At 41.3% G+C, this 27,933-nt stretch overlaps 1 protein-coding gene across 1 annotated transcript in view; it reads left to right on the top strand.

Annotated features, from left to right (window-relative positions):
• The window catches only part of SNAP25 (synaptosome associated protein 25), a 61,251-nt gene extending 33,592 nt beyond the window's left edge, over window positions 1-27,659 (top strand). Inside the window, exons 4-8 of the mRNA XM_040057823.2 lie at window positions 7,849-7,897; window positions 15,944-16,061; window positions 19,817-19,942; window positions 22,061-22,205; window positions 26,297-27,659. Of these exons, the coding sequence (XP_039913757.1) occupies window positions 7,849-7,897; window positions 15,944-16,061; window positions 19,817-19,942; window positions 22,061-22,205; window positions 26,297-26,365 (507 nt within the window). The 3' untranslated portion in view covers window positions 26,366-27,659. The remainder of the gene's footprint in view (window positions 1-7,848; window positions 7,898-15,943; window positions 16,062-19,816; window positions 19,943-22,060; window positions 22,206-26,296) is intronic.
• The last annotated feature ends 274 nt before the right edge of the window (window positions 27,660-27,933 follow it).

Raw genomic sequence — 27,933 nt, 5'->3', positions numbered from 1 at the left:
CGTGCCAGCACCACTCTCATGTCCACGGCATAATACTGCAAGAGGGAAAGGTGAGAAGGGCCCTTGATCCATTTTCCCAGTCTGCTTTAAATACTTCCCTGTCCATAAACACTTGCAGCTATTTATAGAACATTGGTAAGCACAGAATTTAAATGCTATTTCTTTATGTATCTCTGAAATATTTATCAGGATTTCAAGGCTCACAAGATGTCCTAGATTGACCGCTTTGGAGCTCAGAGTTCTCAGATTTTCCACAGTGCTAAGGAAGGGGACCCCGGCTTGGTCTTCAGAGCTAATACCTGCCTGGAGGGAAAAAAACCAATTCACTCAGGCCGTATTTCACCCTCTCCACAATAAAGGGGTTTAAAAGTTGGAAAAATCTCATCTCAGTTTAGTTTAGAGTGTTTAGCCATCAGGTGGTGGAAAACTTTGCTGCTGCCTGACAGGACGTATTATTTTCAGACACCATGAAAGCCCTGGTGCTGGAGCTGGTGACATTTTTAATCAGGGTCATCAGCAATGACAGTCCCAGTACTCCTGACAACCAGAGGAGTCTCCAGCAGAGAAAACGGGAAGAAAATTACATCAGGTCTCATGTTCAGGGACAAGCACAACCCGAGCCGTAGGCTTTATGGCCTTGAAATCAATCACCACTGTGAAGATCAATGGAGTCCAGTGGAGACAAAATTAAATTTCCATGTACAGACAGACAGATGGGTCACTAAGCATAGTCAGCATCGCTCCTCCTCCACAAACACTTTCAATCAGGGCCCCTTACAGCCAAAACACGCTCTTGTCTCACGAGCAATCTGTCCTTTTTTGCTTCTCAGTTCCCTGGACACACCATTCCTAACCACCACTTTATGTCAGCTCTGTGCTGGATGAAGCTCCTGTTGAAATCAATTCAACAACATGGAAGAGAGTCTCATATGAGTACCCTCACAACACAAGGCAGGAGAGCCTGCTGCCCCAAAATGCCTGAGATCTAAATAGATGAGGCAGATGATGAGTGGGAAGAAGGAGAGGCACAGGAAAGGGAAGTGATTTGCTCGGGGCCAAGCCATCAGTAAATATCAGCCCTGCCTCTCCTGAGCTGTATTTGTGCAGCCTATGCAGTGCTTGAGTCTTCCTAACATATTGAACCAGCATATTGTGAATGCCACTGGAATTTCAGTATTAAAACACAGCAAATGGCAAAGTGGGAGGAGAACTGGGACTGCTGAATTCACCAATGAATTTATGTAGGTCTGTAGCACTTCTTGGAAGAGCTCAGCATCTCTGGACCTGGCATTTATTCAGATGCCACAATATCTTCCTGTCCAAATAGAGAAGTTGCTAAAACTAGCACTGAGTAGTCAAGGGAGTTCTTCTAAAATGAGCTGAGTATTATTTTCACTAACATTGACTACAGGAGACCTTTAAAATTCTTTTGTGGCCTAAACAGCTGGTTGATTATTCCAATCCCCTTTCCTAGGCACTTAAAAAAAAAAAAAAATGCAGCATTTAGAGTGAGAGATTTTATACTGGAAAGACAAATCTTGAGAGTATTTGAAATTGAACTCGCACTGCTCTGATTTAATAAACCTCAAAAATTCAATTAGTCTTCCTCACTTAGCAGAACCTGCCTAGTGGATAGAGATAGGAGCTACTCAGGGAGAGAATGCTTTTTACTGTGTGCTCTTGATACAGCAAATCTGTTATCCTTTCTTAGGAAAAGGATACCTCCATGTTTAAGCATTATTGCTGTGTACATTTGTATGGATTGATGTCATGATGCTGGGGAAATACAGCATAAACAGATTGCCTGGACTCCATCCTAAAGACAGAAGAGTGCTGTTCAACCAAGGAAGCCCTGTAGCCATGTAAGGCCTAATTGCAGATCATAGCTTAGGGACATGTCCTCAAAGGACACACCCTGCTTGCCCCAGAAGGCTATTCAGAGTTTGGAGACTAAGCCCTGATGCTGTTCGCTAGGAAAACCAAGGATGTTGTTGTTTCTTGGTTTTATAACCCAGCTTTGCAAGAAGCTGATTTTTCCAGTCCTAGCACAACAAGGGAAGCAAGGAACTGCCACGGCTTTGCCCCAAGGCGTCTCCATACAGGAATGGCAGATTCCAAAACCCAGTTTGCTGCATGGTGCCCATCGTGCCCAGGCAGTGCAGTTAATCTGCATTGACCAGTGCTGTTTCCAGCCAGTGCTATAAATACCTGTATTTTATGATGAAGCTGTGCAATGTTCAGGCCAAAACATAAAGTAAAAATGAAGTGAAGCAGAACAAGTGAGACTATATACAGTTTGTAGCTGACCTTCTTTTCATGTTCATGCTTTTTACCTCTAAGGCAACATTACGCAATGCAGAATATCACATGCAGGGAGAAAAGCTGAGAGTTTGCTCCCATCTCCCTATGCCACCACCATGGCCTTTAAGGAAAATAATTTTTGGTAGTATGGGGAAAAAAGGATGTTTTGTAGCTATGAAGCAGCAAGGGAAAAAATAACAAAATCAGTAGTGGTAAAAGCTCAGAAGAAAGCACTTAGGAATGTACAGACAAAAGGACTGTTTTGTACATTTAAATCCAGATAGACGTATTTTCTCTCATGTGAGGAGACAGTGGAGTATCGAAGGTGAAATGTTGAGCTGTAAATGTTTGATAATTGATGCTGCCCTACACAGGATACTGAACACACAGAATGCCATTTTACCAGCTGTGAGTTTACCCTGACATTTATTATCACAACCAAATGCTCCTCAGTCTGAGAAACAGAAGAAAAAGTGCTCTATTAATTTAGAATTTGGCCCAAAACTTGTCAAAGCTGATTTGAAAAACCCTTTTGATATTATGAGACCTATTGGAACTATTGAACTATTGGAACAGCGTAATTCCACAAATCTGGCACGAGGGAATGTGATCCATAATTCTGGTCTCACTTCCTCCAGTGCAGGATTAGAACCCTTTGTGTGTGTTAACCAGGGGGTAGCAGATTCACGTGGGCTGAGGATCTGATTTACCAGGCAGAGAGCAGCAGCATGTGGCTCTTTAATCAGGGACACATCGGAGCGTTAACAGGGTGACAGGGAACCTGGAGCAGGAGCAGAGCAAATTCATTATTATGGATGACTAAAAAAATGATTCTTTCACCACATTTTTGTCTTTAGGGTGTTGACAGTTCTCTTTAGTGTCTGTGGGAACCGCTAGCAATGTCAGCCTGTCCTGGTACATAATTGTCTGCATTAATTTGTTCAAAACAAACTCTATAATTTTTGATTAAAGCAAAATTCTTCATCGAAGTGGAAGTTTGTGTGTGTTTTTCACTTAACTGAGAGTGCATATATATGTTTTTCAGGATATCTCCTGAAATGCAGGGAAAGTGATTTCTAGAATTTGGATTCTCTATCTGGTACATCATCCCCTTAAAGTGTTAGGAAAATCTTCCCTCAGGCTAAACCAAATTTGAGTAGCTGCCTTTAGTAGGATAGGACCCAATGCACTTTGTTCCTGGAGGGACTGATGAGCCCTTTGAGAAGTCATTCCAATTGTCTTCCCACTTCTATTTTCATCTTGGGAAATTAAGTTCTGTAGCAGCAATAACAAGAAATGATACAGCAATCCAATTCCCCTCCAAAGTGCTGGGCAAATTTTAGTGAATGTTTTATTGCTGACTTGCTTTAAATGAAGCCCTCAGAAAAAAAAACCCAACCAAACAAACAAAAAACCCAAACCAAAAGCAGCCAAAAGGTTAAAAAAACCCCCAAAACGTTAGAGAAGACTAAGGATAACGTCTATTAAAGCCTCCAAAAGGGTTCCCAGTGACACTGTTAAACTGGCTTCACTGAAGCATTGACAAACTGAATTATCTATGAGTTGAATTAAGCCCAGAGGTTAAAAATCATATATTCTGGTTCTTTGGTTAGTAAATTTCCCAGTGGCCAAATGGAGAACCTGGGCATGGGCTTCATATAAATGATGCAGAACCCAAACCAGTACTGCTTGTTCATTTGCTTTTATTCAAGCATTTAGAGCCTGGATGAAAGACTGAAGGACATAAACTTTCCTAAAATTCATGGGGTCTGTTTCACCTAATGTGATACATTTTTAGGTTGGAAGTGTTGGCCTCCTGCCCTGAAGGTTCATCTCATGTGCAAAATTATTTTATATATTATATATTTTACCAGCTGCAGAATACCTGCATTATGGATAAACAGAGGAACTCCAGGGCTGCCAGTTTAATGCCTCAACATAAGCAATTCATGCTGTGCCATTTTATTCTAAAGAATGTGAGAGGTTGGCTTTGCCATGGCAAAATCCAGTGGTCCAAATTCTCCTCTCAATTACAGTGAGAAGACAAGGAGAGTCAGTTTTTGTTCTCAAAAGAGATGGTTGTTACGGATTAAAGAGCTGGATGAAAGTGGCGTGTGCTCTATGAACTCTGCAGGGTCCTGTGAAAGATGCATTTTTCATCTCTCTGGCCTAACCTAACCTAAGCATTTCACTTTTTTGAGGATTCTTATGTTGTTGCAAACTGAGCAGGATTGACTACACAGGGACTGCAGGGTCTTAAGAGATTCCTCCATTGCACAGGAAGGAAGAAACACTCTAATCCTTGTCAAGGTGGACCTTTAGCACACAATTTCATACTGTGATGGACCCCATGAGTTCTACCCTTTCATGGCTTCCCACACAGGATATCACTGATATTGGTGGATGTGTGTGGGAATCCTTCCCGTGCCCTCAGGACCAGAAAAACCCAAACATAGTCACTGGGACCATGGTGATGAGAGTCTGTCATCAAGGATTCAGGGGCAGAGGCTGTAAAACCTGTCCTTCTGGACTGGCTCTAAACAGGAAAGCTTTCATCACCTCCTGTTACACATTGTCCCAGCAATCAGCTCAAGTGGCATCTGCCCCACTGAGACCAAGGGGAGTTTCTGCAATACTTCTGGTGCAGGAAATGCCAGTGTGTCTGTGTTTGCCCCCTGAACACACTAACTGGGCACATTTCTTCCTCTGTACTCTGTTAATCATCTTTCCAGAGATGCCTCAGTCTGTTGTCACTGGGGGTCAGTCCCCAAGTGTTTCTCTCCTGCTCAGACATCTGGATGATGAACACATTTTTAGAATAGTTCTGTCTTACAGACAGGTTTGGGTTTGAGTTATCTAAAGTATCAGTCATAATGGAAATACTGAGCTTTTCTAAAAGTCTGGACCTATTTTAAATGCATCAATGTGATTTATTTTTTGATTGACTTTACACATGTAATTCTTTTTGTGGAAAAGCTGAAAATTAATGCTTAATAGAAATTTGGAACAGAAGGAGATTGTCACTTGATGTCTGAATCATATCTCATCCTTTTCACTCACCACCTCTTTATTAGCTTCAATATGCTTTGGATTAGACCACAGATGCAGATAATTTTTTTCATTGCACACCCTTTAATATTTTCACATTTTTTGTTAATGCTGTGGCAGGCTGTTTGTAAGAGATACAGTATTGGCTGATAAAATTAAATGGCACTGATGATCAGGTAAATAACAGAAAATTTCACCTCTCTCGCTCTGTGTAAGGATTTGATATGAAATACAAACCATAGGATCTAATTGCTGAGGTAATCTCTCAGCACGTCTTGTTTAGAGGTGGTTTGCTTAGATGTTAAACACAGCAGGAAAAGAAGGTCAGAGAGTTAAAGAGCAGTAAATATTTCTCAGCCTGACTATGTTTGATTCACCAAAAGCCAACAACTATCACAGCACCAACAAAAGGTTTCTGAGTTCAATATTTGGAAGGGTCCCATGTCAGACTGCAACATATTTACTGAAACACAAAGTGACTCAAGACTCAAGCAGCCCTCTTGTGTTTGCATGAGAACGTTTGTTAAAATCTGGGAGGGGTAAAGCCTCCTTGGGTAGCAAGAGCATAGAAAGAGCCAATAAAATACTGTTGCACGAGCAGTGCTTATCAGACCTGCCCCACAGAAAATATAATGAAAGGTGGTTTCTTTATTCTAAACTGACAAACTTAAGATAACCCTTGGACCCTAAGTTTCTGAAGGCTGCAAAAATGAAATCTGGATGGAATGCAAGTAAATGCAGTGTGAACTTGAAGGGAGAGAGAGCAGCGGTGGCTGACTGGTAGGTGGCCGATCTGAGGGCAGCAGGATGCAGCAGACCACGGGGAGAGGCAGGAGGCCTCTTCTGTCCATCTGGCAACTCACACAGGGACTTTTTAAAAAGAGACAGCAAACCAGCCTGCACACATCTGATGTTTTTCCTGGTTTCTGCAGTGATGCAGACATTACTGACAAGAATGGGAGTGCAGGGAGAGGCAGAGAAGAGCACAACAGGAGGTACCTCAGGACTCTCTTGAGCTGAGCAGGATCCTCTGGCAGCGCAGCAGAGAAGCACCAGCTGCACCAGGCAAACAGCCCTGAGCATGGCAGGGTTGGGCTTGTGGCTGAACAAGCGTGGGCTATGGGAGCCTGGGAGTGCCCTGCGAGTGTGGACAGGGCAGCTGATGGCCAGACATCCCTCTCTGCTCCCACAGAAACTGCTGAGCAGTGAGCAGGGCAGCTGGCAAGAAAGATAACATGAAGTCCTTGATTTGCCTCCAGGAGTGGGAGGGTGGCTTGAGAAGCAAGAGGGACTGTCAGGATTTTAGTTTTCTGTTCCTGATGTAGCTGTGCAACTGTGGACATTTCCCTGCCCTCTGCAAAATTGACAGCACCACCACCTTCATGTGTTTCACAGGATCATGGATAGCTTTATGTACATGGCAACAAGTAAATTACTGCTGCACATGTCCAGGTAGCTCTGCTGTCAAGCTGTCAGGCCACAGAAGACTTATTTCACCTGTTATTGACATGCAACAGTCAGGAGATCATTCAGGCCATTAATTATTCACAGATGTTATCACTGCTCCAAGCAGAATGGAGCTGGTTTCCCCTTGTAATTAAAAAGATGTGTGGTATAGCTCAGTACCACAGCACCCAGGAACCAGAGACACCTGATCACGCCCCAGAATAACGCATAATTAAAACTGTACTTGTCAAAGGTGCCCTAGCACTGGCTTAGGCAGGTGGGAGCTGTGAATGGCTCAGCTTTGCTCCTACCCTGTGTCCAGCAAAGGGAGCGGTAAGATTCCCACTAAGCTGTGGGAGCAGAGGCAGACTCAGTGTGTAGGTGTTTTGAAAATCCTACCTTCAAGCTTAATTCAAAGTCCATTAATGCTAAAGGTGTCTGTTGACTGTATTAAAACTTGGCTCAAACCCATATCTATTAGATCACTGAGCCAAAAAATATGGCTTAATCCTATTAAATATTAGCCTGCTTTAAACTGGATTTCCTAAGTAGGTAAGCTCTCTGACTTCTGTCAGCAGCAAGAGCTGTGGGCAAGCCACTGTGCCACCTTTCCAAACATGTTTGTGACATACCTGTTTTCCCTGGGAATTTCCCCTGTGAAATTAACATCCACCTATAATATCAACACCCCCATCCTCCCTTCTCCTGCTTCATTCAGCTTGGAGATGAACCTTCTCTTTTTAGAAATTACTCCTGTGTCAAGTGATTATTTTAATCTCAAGGTTCATGGCTTTGTGCTTTCTGCAGAAGTTCAGTATCCCAACTGAATCCAGAAGGATTGATGGTCCAGTGGAGAGTACCTAGTTACACAGGTTCCAGGCACATAAGGACTTTGGACTGTGCCATCAGCCCCTTGTCATTCCTTTCACTGTTTTTCTTGTGTCTTCCTATGTCCCACACCAAGGGCTGAGTGTTCCCTCACTGATCTCTCTTTCTCTCTCTCTCTCTTCTCCCCCTCTCTCTCCTTACCTTGCTACCACTATTGGGATGTAGAGTAAAGATGCTGGTATCAGGACTTTGGTTATGTTGGATGAGCAAGGAGGTAAGTTCAGATTGCTTCAGTAAGGAAGTATAACCCTTCTCCAAGTGCTGTACTGATTGTGTGCAACCCTGGAAATAAGGGACGGAAAATATGTGTGGTTGTGCGTGACAATCCCAAAACCTCTTTGCCTTTAGCTTTGTTGTCCAACAGAGAAAAATGTTCAACACCTGTATAAGAGTCTGTACTTCTTTTGATTTGCTTACCTTTAATGTCAAAGAGAGCTGCAGGCTGAACTCATCCAAATCACCGTTTGATTTCAGCAAGCTTTGGGTCAAGATCCAGCCACATGATGAGAAGATTTGCCTCTATAAGTGTAAAATCCAGCATTATTTATGCAGGTGCTACATAATTTTCCCACTTAAATCACAAGTGAAAGACATGCAAGAAATGTATCCCAAGAGAAGGTAAAATGGGTTAAGTTCATGTAAGATTCAGTTACTTTTTGTACAGTAGTGAGGCAGTGAGAATGACAGAATTTCAACATTAAAAAGTATTACACAATCAGCTCGTTACAATTGTCCATACAGGAGGTTTCAGACTAAGATTACCTGTCTGTGGATGACAATGACAAAGACAGAGCCTGATATATTCAATACATTTCAGGAAATTACATTTTTGCCTTTCATAATATTACAAAGAAAAGGTAGTTTTCTCTCCCTCTCAATAAAACTAGTAAGTCTCCATTAGCCATAGACCCACAGCCCCAGCAAAATGGTGTCTCAAATAAATCAACAGAGTAGAAATTTTCTGCTACTCTATCAGACCAGCCCCTCAAAGGCCCTTGTTATTATTCACTATGTGGCATGACACAAAATTATTATTAGGAAATGTTTTCTGCAGAGGTAATGCTATATTACTCATCAAACCCGGACAATGATAATAAGCAAGAGTACGGAATTCTTGGGAAATGGACTGCAGAACCCAACAGGCCCTGTCCAGTTTCGATGCCTCTGCCTCCGTGACACTAAAATGAATGAAAAGTAATAACAGGACCTAACTGGAAAGTGTTGGGTTTTTTTTTTTGTTTTGTTTTGTTTTAATGCATGTCTCATTGCTTTCCCCCCACCTCCCCCCTTTAGGGAAAAGAATTTAACTCAACCAAATTTTGTCACATCGATTTGTCTTGACAAGAAAAATATTACAGAGAACATTTTGTTGTCTTCAAAAAATAATTTCAGTAGAAGAACTACCACCGAATACAGAAAACCAGAAATTACTTATGTTGAAACAGATATGGCACCTGTCTAAATAATGTGTTTTGTTTCAGCAGTGGATTATACAGTTGTAATAAATCACAAATATTTTCAAAGAAAGTACGTGAAATACCTAGGTGTGTCTTGCAATGTAATTCACAGGCAGAGCACCACAAACTTTAATGGTTCCTGGGAATGTATGTTTCTGTTCTTTAACTGCTGTATTCTCACAGATTGCTAGGGAAGTTTATTTTGATTTTAGTCCTGAATTTTGTTGGTTTTTAAAATTATTATTTTGGAATCCTACTATTGTTAAAACCCTGTACTCAAAAGTTTTCTGACTGATTCACTCTGTAACTGTGACAGGAAGAATATTCTGGGTGAGCCAAGGAGCTGAGACTGGTCACATTCACCTCACTTGGAGTCCAGGGAGCTCAGTATTAAACCCTTATTGACAGTGTAAACTGAAATGCTTGTTGTACAGTCAGAGATGCAGTTAGTCAATACCTGCAAGAAAGAATCAGAAGGTTTTGAAGCCTCTTTAAATTGGTTATGGTCATGCCTTAAGTGGTTCAGTAAATTTAGCTTATGACTATACAGTGTGGGTTTTTCAAGGAAAACAGCCAAATAGTGTTACCAACCCTGAAAATATTGTAACCTTGTACTATGCTAAATGTTTAATTAAGTTTTCTCTGTTTTAACCATATGTAGGTATAATCATCGCTAATTTTTTTTTATTTCATTTTAGCCATAAAGGACTTACACTTCTGGGCAAAATACGCTAATGATGACTTTGAACCCTCTGTAATTAGTGCAATGTGTGCAGCTCATGGATGTCTCAGCAGATTATCAGATTAAGGAAATAATTTCCTAACACTGCCATGTGATCTTTTTGCAGCTGACTGCACAAGTCACTTAAGATTATTAGGTGTTAAATATACAGAAAACATGACATTGATCTTTCCAGTGGGCGGCAGGCAGAAGATCTAATCTCTGCACTTGCTTCAAGCTCTATTTCTAGGTTTCCTTACAAAATTGCTTGTTTTGAAGTTAAACAGACCTTACATGGAAAAACCTTTCTGAGCCAATTCAACCCAAATACTGCAAAGCAGAGCTGATTTTCTGGTATCAGTAAGCAGAAGTCTCTGGGATCATAAAAGGCAGTAAGTCAAGGTAATTCCACAATGCCGGGTATTTGTACAACAAAGCAGATAGGAGTTTAGATTTCCTGTGTTGGTTTTTCTTCCATCACTAAGAAAGTCTTTCCCAGACCACATGTGCATCCATAATGCTTACGTTTGTTTAATCTGGCCTGGATCCCTTAACTAGTGATTTAAATATAAATATGTATTTAACTCTTTAAACTAAAATACTTGTATTTCACATGAAAAAAAAAAAAAAAAAGCTGCAAAGCATTATTGAGCAATAGCAATTCCTCTGCTTCTTTAAAACCTGTTAACTTAGAAAAATGTTAATATTTGGATGCATTTTGGTTAAAAGCAGACACTAGAAATGAAACTAATAGTACAAAGTGAAGATATGAAGGTAAACTAAAGTGTTAACATAGAAAAGACCCCAGACTGTTAACTCTATATATCCAAAGGAAACTCCTATCACCTGGACATATTAGCAGGGTTAAAGATTTGGACCTTCAAGGGCATTTTTTTTGTGAGGATGTGCTCATGCAGTTTACTGCAGAAGAATTTTGTTCCTGTATTCCAAATGAGGTGGAGGGGAGAAACTTTTCCAATAACAACAGTAGCAGAACAGTCATTTTTCATCCAAGACAAGATAGAGGAATAGCCACAACTTTGATAAAATACAAAGAAACTGTCAGTGCAATTGGAATTTTCTCCTTGCACCACGAATGCATGACCAGCAATGCCAATGAACTTTGGGAGCAGATTAATCTATCCAGCAGATCTTACTCCAGACAAAGCTTATAAAGGAGATAAAACTAGGAAATAACTGGACAATCCCACAAACAAAAGCACTGGCACCATTTGATGGCTCACGTGCTAGCTGACCTCCACAGCTTTTGCCGGAGTAGTGAGTTTGGCAGTTTTGTGTGTTATGGCTAATTAGCAAAATAAAACGGGACTAACAACTACTCCAGTTTTCACAGGGAAGATGGTATTAATTATGCTGAAATCGTAGCACAGAACAGAACAAAAGACAAATGAACCCACACAAAGCAGGTTGTGCCTTTGTCTACTGTTACTTTTAAGCACAGCTACACGTGGGCTCACAGCTCTCCCCTCCAGCTTTCTTCCATTGGTACCTGTGCCCAGCAGTGCCTTTCAGAGCACAGCTAGGTCAGAGCTCAGGTTTTCTGAAAAGACTCTCCCAGAAACATACTACACTCCAATATGATTCTCCTTCACGGAAAATGGGATGATGGCGTAGCATTGGAAATAGTTAATCTGCTGAGTCAAATTAAACCCTCTTGCATGCAATTATGATTACAATGTGTTCTTAAGATGTCCTTTTGCTTTTCTTCCTTTTTTCTCTAATTAAAGTTGTCCTTGGGGGAAATTGCTTCACTTACACAATACTCCAGGCAAAGGAGCAAGTTCCAATCTCCTCAGGCATTTAACTGGCATTCAGGCACAGGCCCCACATCCTGGACATCAGTGAAAGAATATTTGTTACAAATTACAGATGGGGATGCAAAAGTGGAGCAACACCACACTTGCTCTGTGCTGGTCCTGCCACCAATGCCTTGTAAGATGCTTTTGTGGCTGTTTTTGCCCAGGACACCACCGGAGCAGCTGAGGGATGTCCTTGCTATAACTTCCCTGACCCAGCCACTTAGCCAGATCAGTCACAGGATGAGGAATTGCCAGGATGTTGTGGGAGATCCTGGCAAAAACCCACTGGCAAACGGCCACAGTGCTATGATAAAACTAACAGGACTAGCTTATGATTTCTCAGTTACCTTACAGAAGTAACTCACAAGTATAATGATACAGGTAAAAACACTATTCTTGTTTATGCCTTAAGATAAGCCATTAGTTTGCTGTAAGATCTGGAAGAAGATTTATGGTCACTACCTTGAAATGAAAGTGATGTTCTGACATCAAAATACAAAAAGGGTCGCAGAGTTTTCCAGAGGGGAAAAAAAAGAAGGAAGTCACAATGAAACATATCTCTGATGTGTATTCTGCTTCTAGACAGCACCAGTTCTCTTAGGTATATATCATACTTAAACATATAGATGCAGTTTATTCAAATAATATTCCAACAACTGTGAAATGTTCAAACTCTGACCTTGAAGAGCTTCTCTAAATGGAATACAAAAGACATTATCTCTTGTAGGTGTCAATTTCTGTAGGTTCATGGCAGTATATGCCAACAAACTGTCTTCCCTAAAACCTTTAATACAGCACAGAATGCTGGAATTGGGAAGATCTATGGAAAGAGACATTAAATTAACCTCTTGATAGCCATCTGATTTCCTCCTGGAAGAGATTCATTCTGGGCTGCAGTTTAATAGCACTTATACCAAAACAAATCCAGTGCAACCCCATTAAGTTAATTCCACTATAATATTTATGCCTCAGTAATTGTGGTTAGACTCATGAATGTATTTCCTTGCCTGTGGGACCAGATCTTTGACAGGTATAAATTGGTGTTGCTCTACAAAGCCAGCACAACTACATTGATTCAAACCAGTTAACAATCCAGCCCACGACATTAACAACTAGCAAGTAGTTTTAGGACCAGCAGACAGCTGTCTAGACTTCTGGGCTACAGATATGATGTGGGTTTTTTTACACTGATGAGGTTTCCTTTAATGGAAGATAAATCAGTTGTGGCTCCCTTTCCTATTCAGCAATAGCCCAGGCATCAAACACAAATGCTGAAGTAGGATAAATAAAGTCAGAATTCTAGAGAGGGCTGTAATTTAAATGCAAGTCTTTGAGTTGTGTAAAATATACACTTCAATAAGCAGTCATTTATTTGGGCAGAACAGAAAAAAAGATAAAGAAAGTTCAAAAGGACCTATTACATACATGGATTTAGAGAATGTGCATCTGTGCAAGGAGAATTGCTTCCACTGAAAGCCATCAGTGGCACCAGATCTAGGACTGACTCATGCAGTGTTAACCCAGCTTTTGCTGCTGGACAGAGAAGCATTAGCAGGAAAACCAATGGAAGAAAGATCAGAAAAATCAGATCTCACCCCCCCCAAGTGTCAAAATGCACATGTGAGCACAGCCATCTCTTAATTGAGAAGGGGCTCTGCAATTGCTCAGAAGCTCTTGGAAGCAGGAGCTGGGAGCTTGTGACAGAAGTGCAGCAGATCACATCATGCTGCATGAACCGGTGTCAAAGCCAGCTCACACCCCCACAGCTGCTCCCAGAGTGAGAGCCAGCATTGCCCAACCACGCAGCAGCAGGCAGGACCTGGGGTTAGTGAGGAGCAGAAGCACAAGGAGGGGTGTCCCCTTCTACCACAGACTCACTTTTCTGATGAGAACGACAATCTGTGCCTACGGACACAAACCAAAGCTTCTGCTGAAGCCTAAATCACAATGTGCATTAAGACAATCCAACCTTGCATTTCTGGTTCTCGGCTCAGCATTTTGTCTGGCAGAACCTGTGCAGTACCTCTCTCAGGTTTCCTTCTTGGTTTCCCAATCCTTTGTTTACACAGTGTGTGCCCCTTTTAGAGGGCAACACCAGGTAACTCTGATCCTCTAAATATATCCTTGGATGTGGGATCAATGACTCCCTTGATATCAGGAGAGAGGTCCATCCAGCTGAGGAGAATGAGAACTGAGAGCAGAAGAGCAAATGAGCCTCACCATACCAACATGGCACCTCTCCTTCCCAAAGCCCAGTGTCATGCAAAAATTAAACAAAGAGCACAAGTTCAATACATGAATTATTCCAGCTTGAATAATTTAGCCTATGATTTTCTAGGCCCTCGAGGGGTGAGGTTCCTGTTTCCCATTAAAATTAACTAAATAAAATTAATTTTAATGGGAACTGGGTATTTAAGCCCTCAGAAAGCTTTGAAAAGCTAAACCTCAATTGCTGTTAGAAACTCAAGTAAGAAATTAGGCTTCTTCATGTTCTCAAAGAAGAGGAGCTTTTTACTGATGTCAATAAGCATATGATTTTTCTTCTAAAATTTTCTTCTTCTTCTTTTCTCTGTTTTTTTTTTCTGGATAGGACTCAGTTAATGTCAGGGATGACATTAAATTCCTTCTATAACCAGTGTTAGTTGTTTCCTCTACAGTCTAATTCAGTGTTTTTCTATTCCATATGGGGAATAGGGATATATTTGTGTTTGACTGGGATTGCTTTACTTTTCCTCGTTAGGTAGAGTCACGATTTTTAATGGATTGAAATGCTATTCCAAGTAACTTTCTGATTCTGGGTAGTATCTGAGTCCATCCTTTGGGAACAAATGGTGTAAAATGTAAATCCCACTTAAAATGCTCCCCCTACCACAGACTCCACAAAAGACCCTTGATCCCATTGGACCAATATTTTTTTACTTCAGCGGAGAATCTGTTCCTACACTTTTATGTCATGGCATTCTGTTCCTCTAGGACACTTCCCCCGTCACTAAAAGGGAGAAAAATTAACACATTAAGTTATTCTGAGCCACCAAGTCACTTAGAAAACCAAGTCACTAAGAAAACCTATCAGCCTTAGGTGGAAATATGCCAAATTCTGTTTAATGCCAGCAGAGAGACAGGGTCTATATGTGGCTGGTTTCTGGGCCTGGTGCTTCTTAGCTTGCCCTGGAGCAAAGCAGAAGTGACCCCACTGAAAACACGAGTCTTCACCCAATGCCTGTTCCCATAAGATTGCTTGGGGCCAGAGACATGGAATACCACAGCCGGTGACCCTCTCCCAGAGAGCATCAGGCTCCCAGAGTGGTTTCAGTTTTCCCAAGTTCACTGAGGTTACTCCTGATTTGCAGCACCCACCCTGGAAAGAAAACCAGCCCTGAGGCCACACTCAGCCTAGAGATCAATATCCAACTCTAGCCAAAGTGGCAGGTCTCAGTTTCCTCAGCCTCTGGAAGAAAGGGCACCTCAACACAGGCCCTTAACAGCTCACTCCATCACTACTACTGTTAACTACCAGCTCTCTCACTCACTAACCAAAGCAATTGTGCTGCCCAAACCCACCTAACTCCAAGGCATTTGTAAGTGTAAGTAACCAAAGTGTTTTCCATGGAAGGACATCTTTTCTCTAATATTAGCAAACATAAATGCAAAATAATAACATATTCTTTCTCCTGGGTGTCTGTGTCTTAGTAAGTTGATGTATTGCATTATGTTTCTGGACCTTGAACTTTATAACCCTTCCTTTCTACATCATTACATCTTGTTAATATTAATATATTTCAAATAAAATTCTCCTTCGTTTTACTCTTCCCATACTAATAAAAAAAAAAATTTTCAGCATCCAATGCAGCATTCATCCTCTCAGCAATGCATCAGCTCAGATTAATGCATTGTAATGTCATTATTAACTCAGTTCTACATGGTCATTTTTCATGTTCTGTTGAAGACAAAATCAAACAAACAAAAATACAATTCATTCCACACTGTCATCCCTTTGTCCTGACCAGAACAACTCGATCGTGTTGAAGAAGGCATGAACCATATCAACCAAGACATGAAGGAGGCCGAGAAAAATTTAAAAGATTTAGGGAAATGCTGTGGCCTTTTCATATGTCCTTGTAACAAGTAGGTACTGGGTACCGGCTCTGCTATGTGGTGTCCAGTTTTTTGTCACAGTGAATGTCTGAAGTTTTTGTCTTTTTTTTCTTTGTCCTTTTCCATCTGCTTCATTCTGTGGGGATAAAATACTTGTGTTTAATCAGAACAACTGGAACGCATCGAAGAGGGAATGGACCAAATCAATAAGGACATGAAAGAAGCAGAAAAGAATTTGACGGACCTAGGAAAATTCTGTGGTCTTTGTGTCTGTCCATGTAACAAGTAGGTGCTGCCTGCCTCATCTCTTTGAGCACTTAAGGCTGATCCCAAAGGCCTTGTGAAGCTCATCCTTGCTAGGCACATGGACAGGATGAGCATGTGGCATGCAGAAAGAACGATTCTGGTTCAAATGCATTCATTTCATAGCATAGACTACTGACTGGGAATTACTGTAGATGCATTAAAATCAGGCATACTGCAGTGAAAGCTTCACTGTTGACACCTTTTAATGGTAAAAGTTTCAACATTTTACACAAAGTGTACTGAGTGGTTCCATTTTCTAGTGACCAAAAACACAGGGGCTACCTTATTCCTGGACAGTCCAAATTTTGAAACATATTTTCACGGACAAGCTTCATAAACAAAAGAGCTGAAAAAATGCAGAAGAAGTCGTACTAAACATTGCTCAAAATTGTGGATGAAAATCACACCTTTTTTTGTTGTTCAACAGAAATAGTCCTTGATGAGACCTTGAAAGAGATGTGACGTTTCATAATTGGAACCCAACTTGAAATGGTTTTCATCCTGCCACAGGCAAAAAAAAATTGAGAAAACCTCACTCAACATGCCAAATTTCTCTCATTTGGGTAGCACGTACACTAAGCAGAAATGTTGAAATGCATTGAATTTGCTTGCATGCCATCACACTTGAACGAAACCGTCCTCCAAGTAATGCCAAGCTTGTTTTAAATGCCAAATGAAAATGTGATGTGCGGTTATGTGGGTGTAGGAAATTGGGGACCAACCTTGAAGTCCTTGAAGAATGGCAAATCCAGCATGCAGTGAGTAGGCATGAAACCAGGTTGCAGTGAAAACATTGGTTGGCCAGAGATTGTGCAGGAAACAACGTAGAGAGTAGTGTTGCTGTAGCAATAAATTCCCTTTCTGTGTGAACTTTTTTCACAGCGAAAGCCTGATCCTACCCTGATTATCAAGACCAAAAGGATAGAAAGCTGTCAAAGGATTCATGGGGTATTTTGCCAAAAATCAGAAGAGCAGGACTGGGGTTTTGCCTTATCAGTCACATTTATTTTGAAGTTAATTCCCTTGGGACACAATGCAGATACCACCTCAGGTTTTTTAAAAAATCTATTTTGCTTCTTTGTACCAAGCCCTTTTTGGGGTAAACATTTTGCCCAGAATTATTATTGCCTTGATGTAGGATAGGAGAGGGAGCAGGAGGAAAGGGAAGAGCAGCATACACCCCTTTTGCAAGGCGTATGAGCTCTGACAGGCTGTAGCCCTTGCTGCCCTGCACCAGAGGACCTGGTGCACAAGAGCTGCAAGTACAAACGCAGCAGAAACTTTACATCTCCTACACTGTACAAGCTGTAAAAGCTCAGAACTGACAGCCAGACATGACATCAACGGGATTAACACCGGGCAAGTGGCACTAAAACCTTTGCCACTTTGCTACAGCTGCAGCATCATGCTGCAAGAACAGAATGATTCTGCAGGTGATGGAGGGAGCATAAATTTGTAAAGGTGCCTCTTCCCTTCTCTAAGGCATTCTGACCCTACAGTCATATTTCAGAGAGCAGCATTGCTAACCAATGCTCAGAGGATGGACAAAGAATGGTTTTAGAGATTGTTCCCTGAGTCACTAAGCCAGGACTCCACTGGTACAGATATAATGTTCTGAGGAGTGGAGTGTGGGAGACAGAGAAGTCCATACCGTTCTGGGCATCAGAATCACCATGATCCCCTAAAGCTCTTCCAGCTGGTGGGAGATGAATGGCATATATTTCTAAAAAGATTAACCACCTCACAAGTAATTCTACCCTGATATACAGTGAAAGTTCTCGGAGCCTTAAAAATATGTTAAGTTTGATCCTATATTTTTAGGAGACCCAAAATGCCCATGGCATGGAACTTTCACCTGGTTGCAATTCAAAAGGACAACTGCTATTGACCATGAGCAGATCCAAGCTCCATCTGTTGAGTTTAATTGGAAGTCCATAAGAAAACAAGCAATCAGATTCTGGGTGTAGAAAATAATTTACCTCAAACACAGAAACTGTCTCACAAAGTTGCACAGGTCTAAAGAACAGGTAAAACCCTGTAATGTATCTGCAGCAAGATAATTACTTTCATTCGTTTCTAGAAATGCCAAAGCTGATGTATAGTTTCAGATAACTAAAATTAAACAAGCCAACCATCATATTTTTAAATTTCACAAACTTTAATGGGAAATAAGCAACAGAACAGATGAGTAGGAAAGATCCTCTTTTAGTCTATATTTTAATTCTATATTGGATCATACAACACATCTTCAGGCTCATTTAAAACTGAGCTGCTTCAGGAGGCATGGAGAGAACATAACACCAGAGATGGGTTTGTCATGTCCTTTCCCAAATCTCCCAGAAGCACATTCAGTTCCTCACCCAAAACCCAAGCCACAGGGCTGTTCATAGGACTGATTGGAGCTGATCAAGGAACAGGGAAAGCACAGAGATTTGCAGTTCCCAGTGGTTTTCTTGGAAATGGCCCCATTTCTGGAATAAAATCAAGAGCTTATACCTGTGGACCTCAAACCCTGACATTCCCCTGTTAAAATGATCAATTTTGTCAGGTGACCCCAATGACAGCAGTTCTAAATAGGCTGCACATGTCAATCTGATACTCTAGGGGTGCCTGGATTTTAATTTTCTATCCGCGCAGCTCAGTCAAAAATGGCTCTCTGAAGGTTAATATAACTGCCACAAAATAGAGATATAAAAAGTTCCTAGGCTATTTTTGAAGTCCTGTGGTTTAAAACTCCTGAAGGAAGTGATGATCCATTTTTTCCTGTGTCTTGCTTATTGTGAAGGCTGTTACTGCTGATGCATTGAGGGTATGATGAACTATTGGGGCAACTGTGCTTAGTGAGAATGCTTTACTTCTTATTCATGCCTGTAGCTGGTGCATGAAGAAAAACGTAGAGAAATTTCCCTTTCTGATGCTAGATTGCTCGTATTTTTTATTTTCTCCTGCACTCATTTCACTCTGCCTATTTTACTTTTTGTCTCTGTGGACAAAGGTTTGTACATCAACTGTCGATGTATGATGACTATTTTCAAGTACCGATATATTATTTGAAAAATCTGATGAGCCCTATGATAAAATTATCCCCAAATCATCTTGGGAAAGGTCAGTGGCTTTAAATGCCTATTATGCCACATACATATTGAAAAATATAATCAGAAGCCAAATGTTCTGCATGGTAAAATGTTAAATTGTAGCCAAATCTGTTTTTCTCTGAGAGGGTGTGTTGCTGTGATGTGATGTACACACTATACTTGGCAGTTCTGTTTTTATGTCTGTCTGCCAGTATGTCCTCTGTGTTTGATGTCAAAACATATGTGTCACTGAAATGAAAAAATGTTTTCTACTTATCTGTATTTCTTCTCTCTTTTTTTTTTTTTTTTTTTTTTTTTTTTTTTTTTTTTTTTTTCTTTTTTTTCTCCTTCTTTTTCCTTCTTTCTGGAAACTAAGTCAACATCCAAAAACCTGTGTGCAATGTTGTAGACCTGACAATTGCAATTCACCCTATTGGAAACTAAACCTCTGACCATCACTGTTGTGGCAGTAAAGAAAAAAAATAAGCAAAAATCCCACCCCCTCCTTTTATTCAGGGTTATGATATATCGGTATACCACCAATGACCCTCTATCTGAAAACTCATTTGCTTGATTCAGCTCTTAGCTTGGAGACGTAAAGAGTTTTGCGTTTGTCCTTGTGCACGTGGGGCTCTGTTACTCATCATCTTTTTCGCATAGGCTTAAATCAAGCGATGCTTACAAAAAGGCCTGGGGCAATAATCAGGATGGTGTTGTAGCCAGCCAGCCTGCACGTGTCGTAGATGAACGGGAGCAGATGGCCATCAGTGGTGGCTTTATCCGCAGGTGAGCCTTTTTATCCGCAGTTTTCTCTCTGTTCTCCTTGTCACTGATATATTTAGATTTCTTCCATATGGTCATGAGTTCTGTGGTGCTCATTAACTCCCTCAGAGGTGCTGGGTATTATGATGGAGCCAGGGTTTTCCACCAAGTGGTGCTCAGATTCAGATTGACGGTGATTAAGACACATCCCAAAGGTTCACTGCATCCAGGGACTTCTTCTGGTCCTGAGGGTCACCTGAGCTCTAGTGCAAAGGATGGTGACCCTGATGGAAATCCTGGAAGTAAGGCACTTGGCCCTGAGAACCAGAAGATGCTTGAAAACACAAGCCCAAACCTTTCTTTTTGAGACTGCCCAGATCTAGGCAATAATAAACTAGAAATAAAGTCTAGTTATTTATTTCACAGCAGCACTGTGAGGGTGCAGACAGCCATGGCCAGCCAGCACTCTCCTCGGCACTCCAGCTCCCTGTGTGAACACTTTTCCTGGGGGCCTTATTATGGGTCTCACTAATGACACTTGTTAAATGCCTTAGAAATGAAGCGTCAGATAAATACTAGTTTATTGCCATTATGTCTCAAGGCATGTAGCGCCCATTAACCATCCTTGCCAGAAGATGTACCAAAGCATCCAGCAGCCCTCCCTTTCTTTTCAACAACAAAAAATCCTCAGGCTTCCTGCCAAAGCACCGAGCCAAGCACAGAACTTGAAGAACCTTTTAAACTAGAGGTGTACCCCTCCCCTGCTGGTGAGTATCCTCAAAACCTCACTGCATGGGGAATGACGCCCCATTCCTCAGCTGCTGGGAAGCCACAGCTATGGATTAACAAAGTGGGAATCCCTGGGCTCTAAAATCAAAGCCGGTTTGATCCACACAGCTGTATTAAAGGCAACCCCACTGCAAACTTCTCACAACACACAGGGATCCAGCACAAAGTACCCACTGATGACAGAGCTTATGGGACATGTATTTAGATGACAATGCTATCAGCATGAATAACAGCATACCAGTAGGCAAAGCTTTCATCTCTGAAGATTAAGGACACTAGATTAATAAATAATTATCTTCCCAAAAAGTATTATCCACTAATTTTTTTTGGCCGCTGTGATAAAGGAAAATCAGTGTGATAAAAACAATGCTGTCATGCAATCTGGGGCGTGGGATGAAGTTGCCATTTAAGTTTGATGGGTCTGCCATTCTTTTTTTTTTTTTTTTTTTTTTTTAAATTTCTGGATGGTGGCCCCACCGAAATGAAGTCTGGGGCATGATAGCAGAATAGCAGAGAAGGAATTTATGCTGCACCATAATTGTTCTGCAAATAGCCTGGAGCACTCTTTGGGCACCTACAGGAACACAAATTGCACAAGAGGCTCAAAGTAGAAGTTTTCTGAGTGGGACCCATGGACCTTGCTTTTCCCAGCATCATTCACCACATGCCTCTTCAGTCACTAGAGAGTTGAACTGGGCCTTGGCTCAAGCACAAGTTTTTCCTTCCAAAAAGCAAGTAACTGCAAAAGATGGTGCTAAGAATGAGAGAAATGATCTTTATTAAAGCCAGTAAATCTGAGATAAGCTGTTTCTGTCTTTCATCAGAAACAGAGTTAATTAAATAGGATGTTAGGTCAGGATTTTCACAGCTGAATCACCTCTTCCCCAATATGTCTGTGAGCCCCAAGCACACAAGGACTGGACAGTATTCCTTAGCTACCTGCGGTTCAAGGAGGGGAGTTGATCTCGCTGTAATTCCACCACCTTCCAGCACTTTTCAAGAACACACAGTTCTGAATGGAGCACCCTTTCATTCTTTGGGAAGGATGATCAGTGCAGAGAGGTGCAGAACGTGGTATAGGCAAGCTGAGACAATAACACTTTTACTAACAGCAGACATGAGCAATATAAACAGAGCACAGATAACCCAGACAATTGAGCCCAACATCCAAAATATAAGCACGCAAAAATTTTTCAGGTTATCTACTCATTAACCCTTTTTGTTCAAAGCTGAGCACAGCAGCTTGCTCCTCAGGTGACAAGCGATGGAGGATACAGTGGATATTTTGGGCAAATCACAATTTCAGGGGGAATCTCCTGCCTCTGCTTTAAAGAATTGGTTTTTTGCTCCCAGGGTAACAAACGATGCCCGGGAAAATGAAATGGATGAGAACCTCGAGCAGGTCAGCGGCATCATTGGCAACTTACGTCACATGGCCTTGGACATGGGCAACGAGATCGACACACAGAACCGCCAGATTGACAGGATCATGGAGAAGGTAAGAGCTGTCATTTCCACAAGGACCTCAAAAGGGCCTCTGTTTTCCCTTCTCCAAGCACAGGCCTGGAAAGGATGAGGGGCAGAAATAGCTTCTCTCTTCTCCCTCCAAATCCTTGGGCCAAAGCAGAGCTCACTGCTGTGAATTTGCACCTCCAGTGCAGGCTGGGCTGAACCCTTGCTGTTGAGTTTGCCACACAACTGCAAGGGGACTCCTTAGCAGACATTAAGACTCCTTCTGCAATAGCTCTGAAAAGGACAAGTCCCCTGAGCTATGCTGAATTGTGCTTGGATCTGACTGCCCTGGCACTTCCTGGAAAGTTTTAAATCCTCCTCGGCTTTTCCTTCCATGGGAACTCCATGAGCGGCTCAGGATTAGATCACCTGCTTGGAGCACCGGTCCCCAAAGAAAGATGGGGTTTTATTAAGCAAAGCTTTTCCATATGGCAACAGTGCGGCCAGTTTTGTTGTGGTGCTTATAATAACATTAGGACAGAGATCTACCTGCTCTCTTGGAGGAGGCTGTATATATATATATATTTATACATAATTGGGCCCCACATGGCCCCAGTGGAATACAAAAGCTCAGCATTAGCTCTGCAAAATTACCATCTAAAAAAGCAGGGAGCACCGTTCCAGTGCCAGACCTGCACTGCAGATTTCTGAAGCAGAGAGCAGCCCCCTCTGAGCCTGGCTGCCATCCTCAGATCCCAAGATCTGCTAGCCATCTGCATTGGTACTGGCAGAGCTCCAGGCACAGGCAGGCTGAAGTGACATAAGAGGCTAGATCTTCATCTGGTGTAAAATCAACACAACGCTCCACTTCCGCTGAGATTTACACAGCCTGAGGATCTAACCCAAGGACTTACATGTGGTGCTTAGAGTTAATTCTGACCTCAAGAGGTAGAGCTGGTGCTCTTGAGCCTTCTTACACACGCACGCCTCCTCACACAAGCAGGATGCCCAGGCCTGTTTTTGTGTCAGTTAATTATATCAGAGCCTAGTAATAAAAAAATTAAGGAAAATACTGCACTGAGGGATTCACTCCAAGAGCTTTCCTTATTGGAGATAGATTCTGGAGAGAACTGGGTGGAGTGTATGTTGTCTGAAGGGTGGGAAGATCATCCCTGACAGAGAGGCAGCCATCTGGCACTGTAGAGCACATGGCTTTGCGTTGGTCAAAAGTCTTCCTTTAGAAAGCTGCATCTATTTGTTTGACTGTATAGGAAAATGCACAGTGTTACTGGGATGCCATTATGCACTGTTTCATATTTCTGAGAAAACGAAGAGCATTGGGAGAGTGATTTACTCCTGCTATTCATATGCAAAGAACTAGAAAGCAGCACATCTCTCTATGGTTTGCGAAGGGACAAGGAGTTTATACAGGCTACACCATGAGTATCTTTAAATAAGAAGCCTATGACATGCATTATTTTCTCAAAGCAATGAGAACATTCTCTATTGTGTTCCCACCTCCCCTGCTCATGTCACAGTGGCAGGAGGTGTGCCCTGTGGATGGAAATCAGTGGCATTCTACCCATGCCTGCAGGATCCTATCCCAAAATACAGCAAGCCCAACCAGCTCAGGCTTGCAAACATCTGGATTTTGAGAACATTGACCAAGCCCTCTGTGCACATAAAGCACATGGCCAAATCTCTAACAGTGCATGCTGAGAGCAGTGAGCTGAGGGACCTTCCACAGCTCTGTGGTCTTCTTACAGGCTTTGGCATTTCGTATAGCAATGGCAAAATAACACTGGCAGTTAATGGATTCATAAAATCACCCGGGGCCTCGGCTAAGGAACAGTGCCACATTTGTGAAAGATGGATTTGCATCGCACACAGAGGAGTCGTCATGAGAGCAGCACAAAAATAAGACAGTCTCCAGTCTTAGTGAAAAAAAAGCCAAATTTCTCTGAGTAAGGACACACAGTAATGAGGTATTAGAAAAAGGAACACAATGTTTTAGTAAAACCCTCTATAAAAGACAGAAATTATGGTTAGCTGGGTAACAGTGAAACCATTGCACACACATCCAGTCTGCAATGAAACATGCCAGGAGACCCTCTTCTCCCTCACAGTATTACCAGGGTTGTTTTTCCTGACCAGCTGGAGCACTGTGCTGTGGGTCAGTTATGACCATTAGAAAGACCCTTGGCTGGCACAGTGTGCAAAACATAGGGTGCATCACAAAACTAACTCAAAATACCCTGGGATGCATCATAAATGCTCCTGAAGGATTTATGTTATACTGGATGCATGCACCCAAACCAGAGCAATCTCATAATGCAGCGATGTAATCTGATCTATCCACAGTAATCAGGACAGCAATGAATAAAAGGCTTTTTTATCCTTTCCTCAGATCAGAGGGAAAGGGACAAAAAACAAAATGACAATGCGATGAATAGGTCAAATGGCACCATCGCTAGAAGAGCCTGGCCCTAAAATCTACCAAAAATAGGAGGCTGGGAAGAGAGTAGAGGGGCTCAAAGCTGTCTTACGTGGGAAGGTCAGCACAAAGAATCACACTGCCTTCAATGTAACATCACCCACCAGATACTAATGTCTAAACATCATTAGGAACATGATGCTTCATCACTGTTCAATGAATATTCATGCATTTCTTGACAAAGGTACCTGCTTCCAAACCCATTAATTTTTTAGGTAGCCTTTTGGCAAAAGCACACAAAATTGTACTGTGGCAGACAAGGTCAAACTCATGGCTAAAATAAAGGAGTGTGGCTTATAACGAGTAGTTTTGCTGATTTATGCTTGTTGAGGAGCTGGCACATGCTACTGCACTAAAAATACATATCTACATAGCATTTTCCAAAACAATTATGGAGAAAAGCCCAAGATATTTCAGAAAGATTTATTACACGTCAACATAAACATTCTTAAAGGATTTTTAAATGCATGTGGGAAAGTTGCTTCACCATTCTGTCTTTGCAAATTGCAGATTTAAAATAAATCTGTACAATTTGGATACATCCCAGAGATGTGGGAACAATCATCAAAGATAACAAAATGCAGCCATCAAACCACAGAAAGAGTTTGCTATTGGAGCCCATGCTTTTAAAGCAACAACACAATTCTCACCTTTCCCACAGATCTGACTTTAAAAATTGAAACCGTTTTCTATCTAGTTCCTCTGCTAGAGTAAGTCGGCATGGTAACATGGGATTGAGTGGAGTTTTGCCAGTTTTTGTCAGCTAAAACAATGTCTTTAGTCTCCAAAACTAACTTCTGCAGAGCCACAGAAAGTCATGGGCGAAGCATCTTCCTACTCAGAGAGAACTCCTGAACCCCCCAAGTGGTGTCATTTTATTAATGGCATTTTATAATCATGGCAGGTGTTACCCCAGGGAAAACAGCTCAGTCTATGCTGGACTAAATTGCAGTTTGATTGCTTCAAATCACAGTAGAATCCCTGCCTTTTCTTAACTCCTGTTTATGCTGCTGCCTAATGAAAGAGGCTACTCTGTTTTGCAATTACACTGGTGAACTTTGGAGTACTGGCATCCCTCCCACCTATTCCCTTCCTTTCACATGCAGAGCAAAGATATCCAGATATTTTCAAAGAAATTTATCTTTTCCAGCATTCCCTACATCAGATGATCCAGCTTCTCTGCTCCACTGACAAAAATTTTAGTTCTGACTGGTACCTGATTATGTAAATTAGACCACAGTCCAGGTCCGCTGAATCTTACAGGGCTCTGAAACTTTTTTCCAGCAAAATGTAGATGCACACCACCAGTTTCTCATGCTGTCATCCATTACCATTGGTACCACCTGTTGACAGCACCAGCTACAAATCTGGCACAGCATTTACAGTTCAGTCAAGCTGTCCACAAACAGAAAAGCTCTCCTCAAAGGCTACATGAAGCAAACCCAGAAAATCTGTAATCTCCTTTTGGATCCCTAACACCACTATAAAAAGTAGCTCTCCAGTATTTTCAAGCTCCATTTTTCTGTGAACTAGCCAAAATGAAGTGCCCACAAAGCACTGTCTTTCTTCCCTGTATTCTTTTTCTCTCTCATACTCTCTTTCTTCCCTGTACTCATCCCTTACTTTGCTTTGTGTTTCCCTAGGCTGATTCCAACAAAACCAGGATTGATGAAGCCAACCAGCGTGCAACAAAGATGCTGGGCAGCGGTTAAATGCAGAAAAGTGCATTTCCTTTTAATGCTGTCCAGCAGGGCAGCACCTTCATGCTTTTATCATGGTATTTATCTACTAGGTTTGCACACATGCACATATCAGCCCCATTGTAAATGTTGTCCTGTGTAGCTTGTCAGCTTTCCAAAAATGATACTTGTAATTATTTTTTTCTAGCTATCTTTCTTTCCAAAGGTTGTACATAGTGCTGATTTGATGGCTATAGCTCACTATGATGTTTTTTGGGGTTCTTCCTTTCCTTTCCTTGTTTCTGCTTTGGATTCCTTTCCTTTTTTTCCCCTCTTTCTTAATTTTTCTTTTCCTTTTCCTTTTTTTTTCTTTTTTGTTTTTTTTTTTTTTTTTAACGATGTTTGCTGAATGACAACACTGTTGGAATGCTAAACGTGCTGTTAACCTTTAAATATACAGTATTGTTCTTGTAAAACTGTGACATTCCACAGAGCTACTGCCATGCTCCTGTCTTTGGGTATCATGATGTTTAAGCACTTAAACCTGCTGTCTTCAGTTCTTCATTGCCATTATCTGTTGTTATGATTTCATGATTAGACAATGTGGAATTATATTACTATAACAAGCATTGCACTAAAAAGTGATGTGATTTATGCATTTATGCATGAGGAATAAATAGACTTTTAGACTCCTACTTAAACAAGAACTTTCCCATGGCAGTAGCACACCAACAATGACAACAAAAGCATGCTCAGTATTCGGACTCTTTTGGGACTATGTTATACCAGCAAGTTTGCAGTTGTGCCACTTTTTTCTTGTTGATATATATATAGTTATTAATCATGAACATTTTTTTTTAATTATGAAAAAAAGAGGGATTTGGCACTCACCATTTAGCCATTGCCAGCAAAATAAAAGCTTGGCTGAAAATATGTCAAAGACAAAAAGAAATAAGTGTAATATATTGGGTTTGTCTGCTGCTTTTGAAGACTATCTTTTGGAGGAAACAACTACCATATGAAATGGTGCAAAGAAATGTAATTTTTATAAGGCTCTCTCTTACTAGTCGCTATCCCCATGTGGTTTGTTATCGGTACAGTTCTCTGTTGCTTACCTAGAGCTATGCACACCAAATCGCTGAGATGTTTAGTAGCTGACAATTAAAAAATAATTTAAAAACCTAAATGAATGAACTCTAGATAAACTGTGAGATAAATATCATTTACAGCATGTAATATGAAAATTCCTTATGTCTCCTGTCAGTTTGTGAAGTGATTGACATTTTGTAGCTAGTTTAAAGATTATTAAAAATTATAGATCTCAGAATCCATGCTTGCTTTATCCATTTGTTGCCCTATGTGTCAGTGACAACTTCTTATTTGCCACTTACCTGGGAGACGAAGTGCAAAGTCTAAAGACTCTTTATAAACTGCTTTATCTTCATGGGAAGTTAAAGATTTTGGTTTGCAATACTGTAGAAAAGTAACCACTAAAATTACACTTGGTAAATTCCAAGTGACTGTTATTTTAAATAACCTGGCTTTGATTGCCAAACAGTGAATCCAAATATTTTTCTCTTGTTCAAGGGAAAGAAAAAAAT

This window comes from Hirundo rustica, chromosome 3, assembly GCF_015227805.2.
Source record: "Hirundo rustica isolate bHirRus1 chromosome 3, bHirRus1.pri.v3, whole genome shotgun sequence".
Taxonomy (NCBI): Eukaryota; Metazoa; Chordata; class Aves; order Passeriformes; family Hirundinidae; genus Hirundo; species Hirundo rustica.
This window is presented reverse-complemented; position numbering and strand designations above follow the sequence as displayed.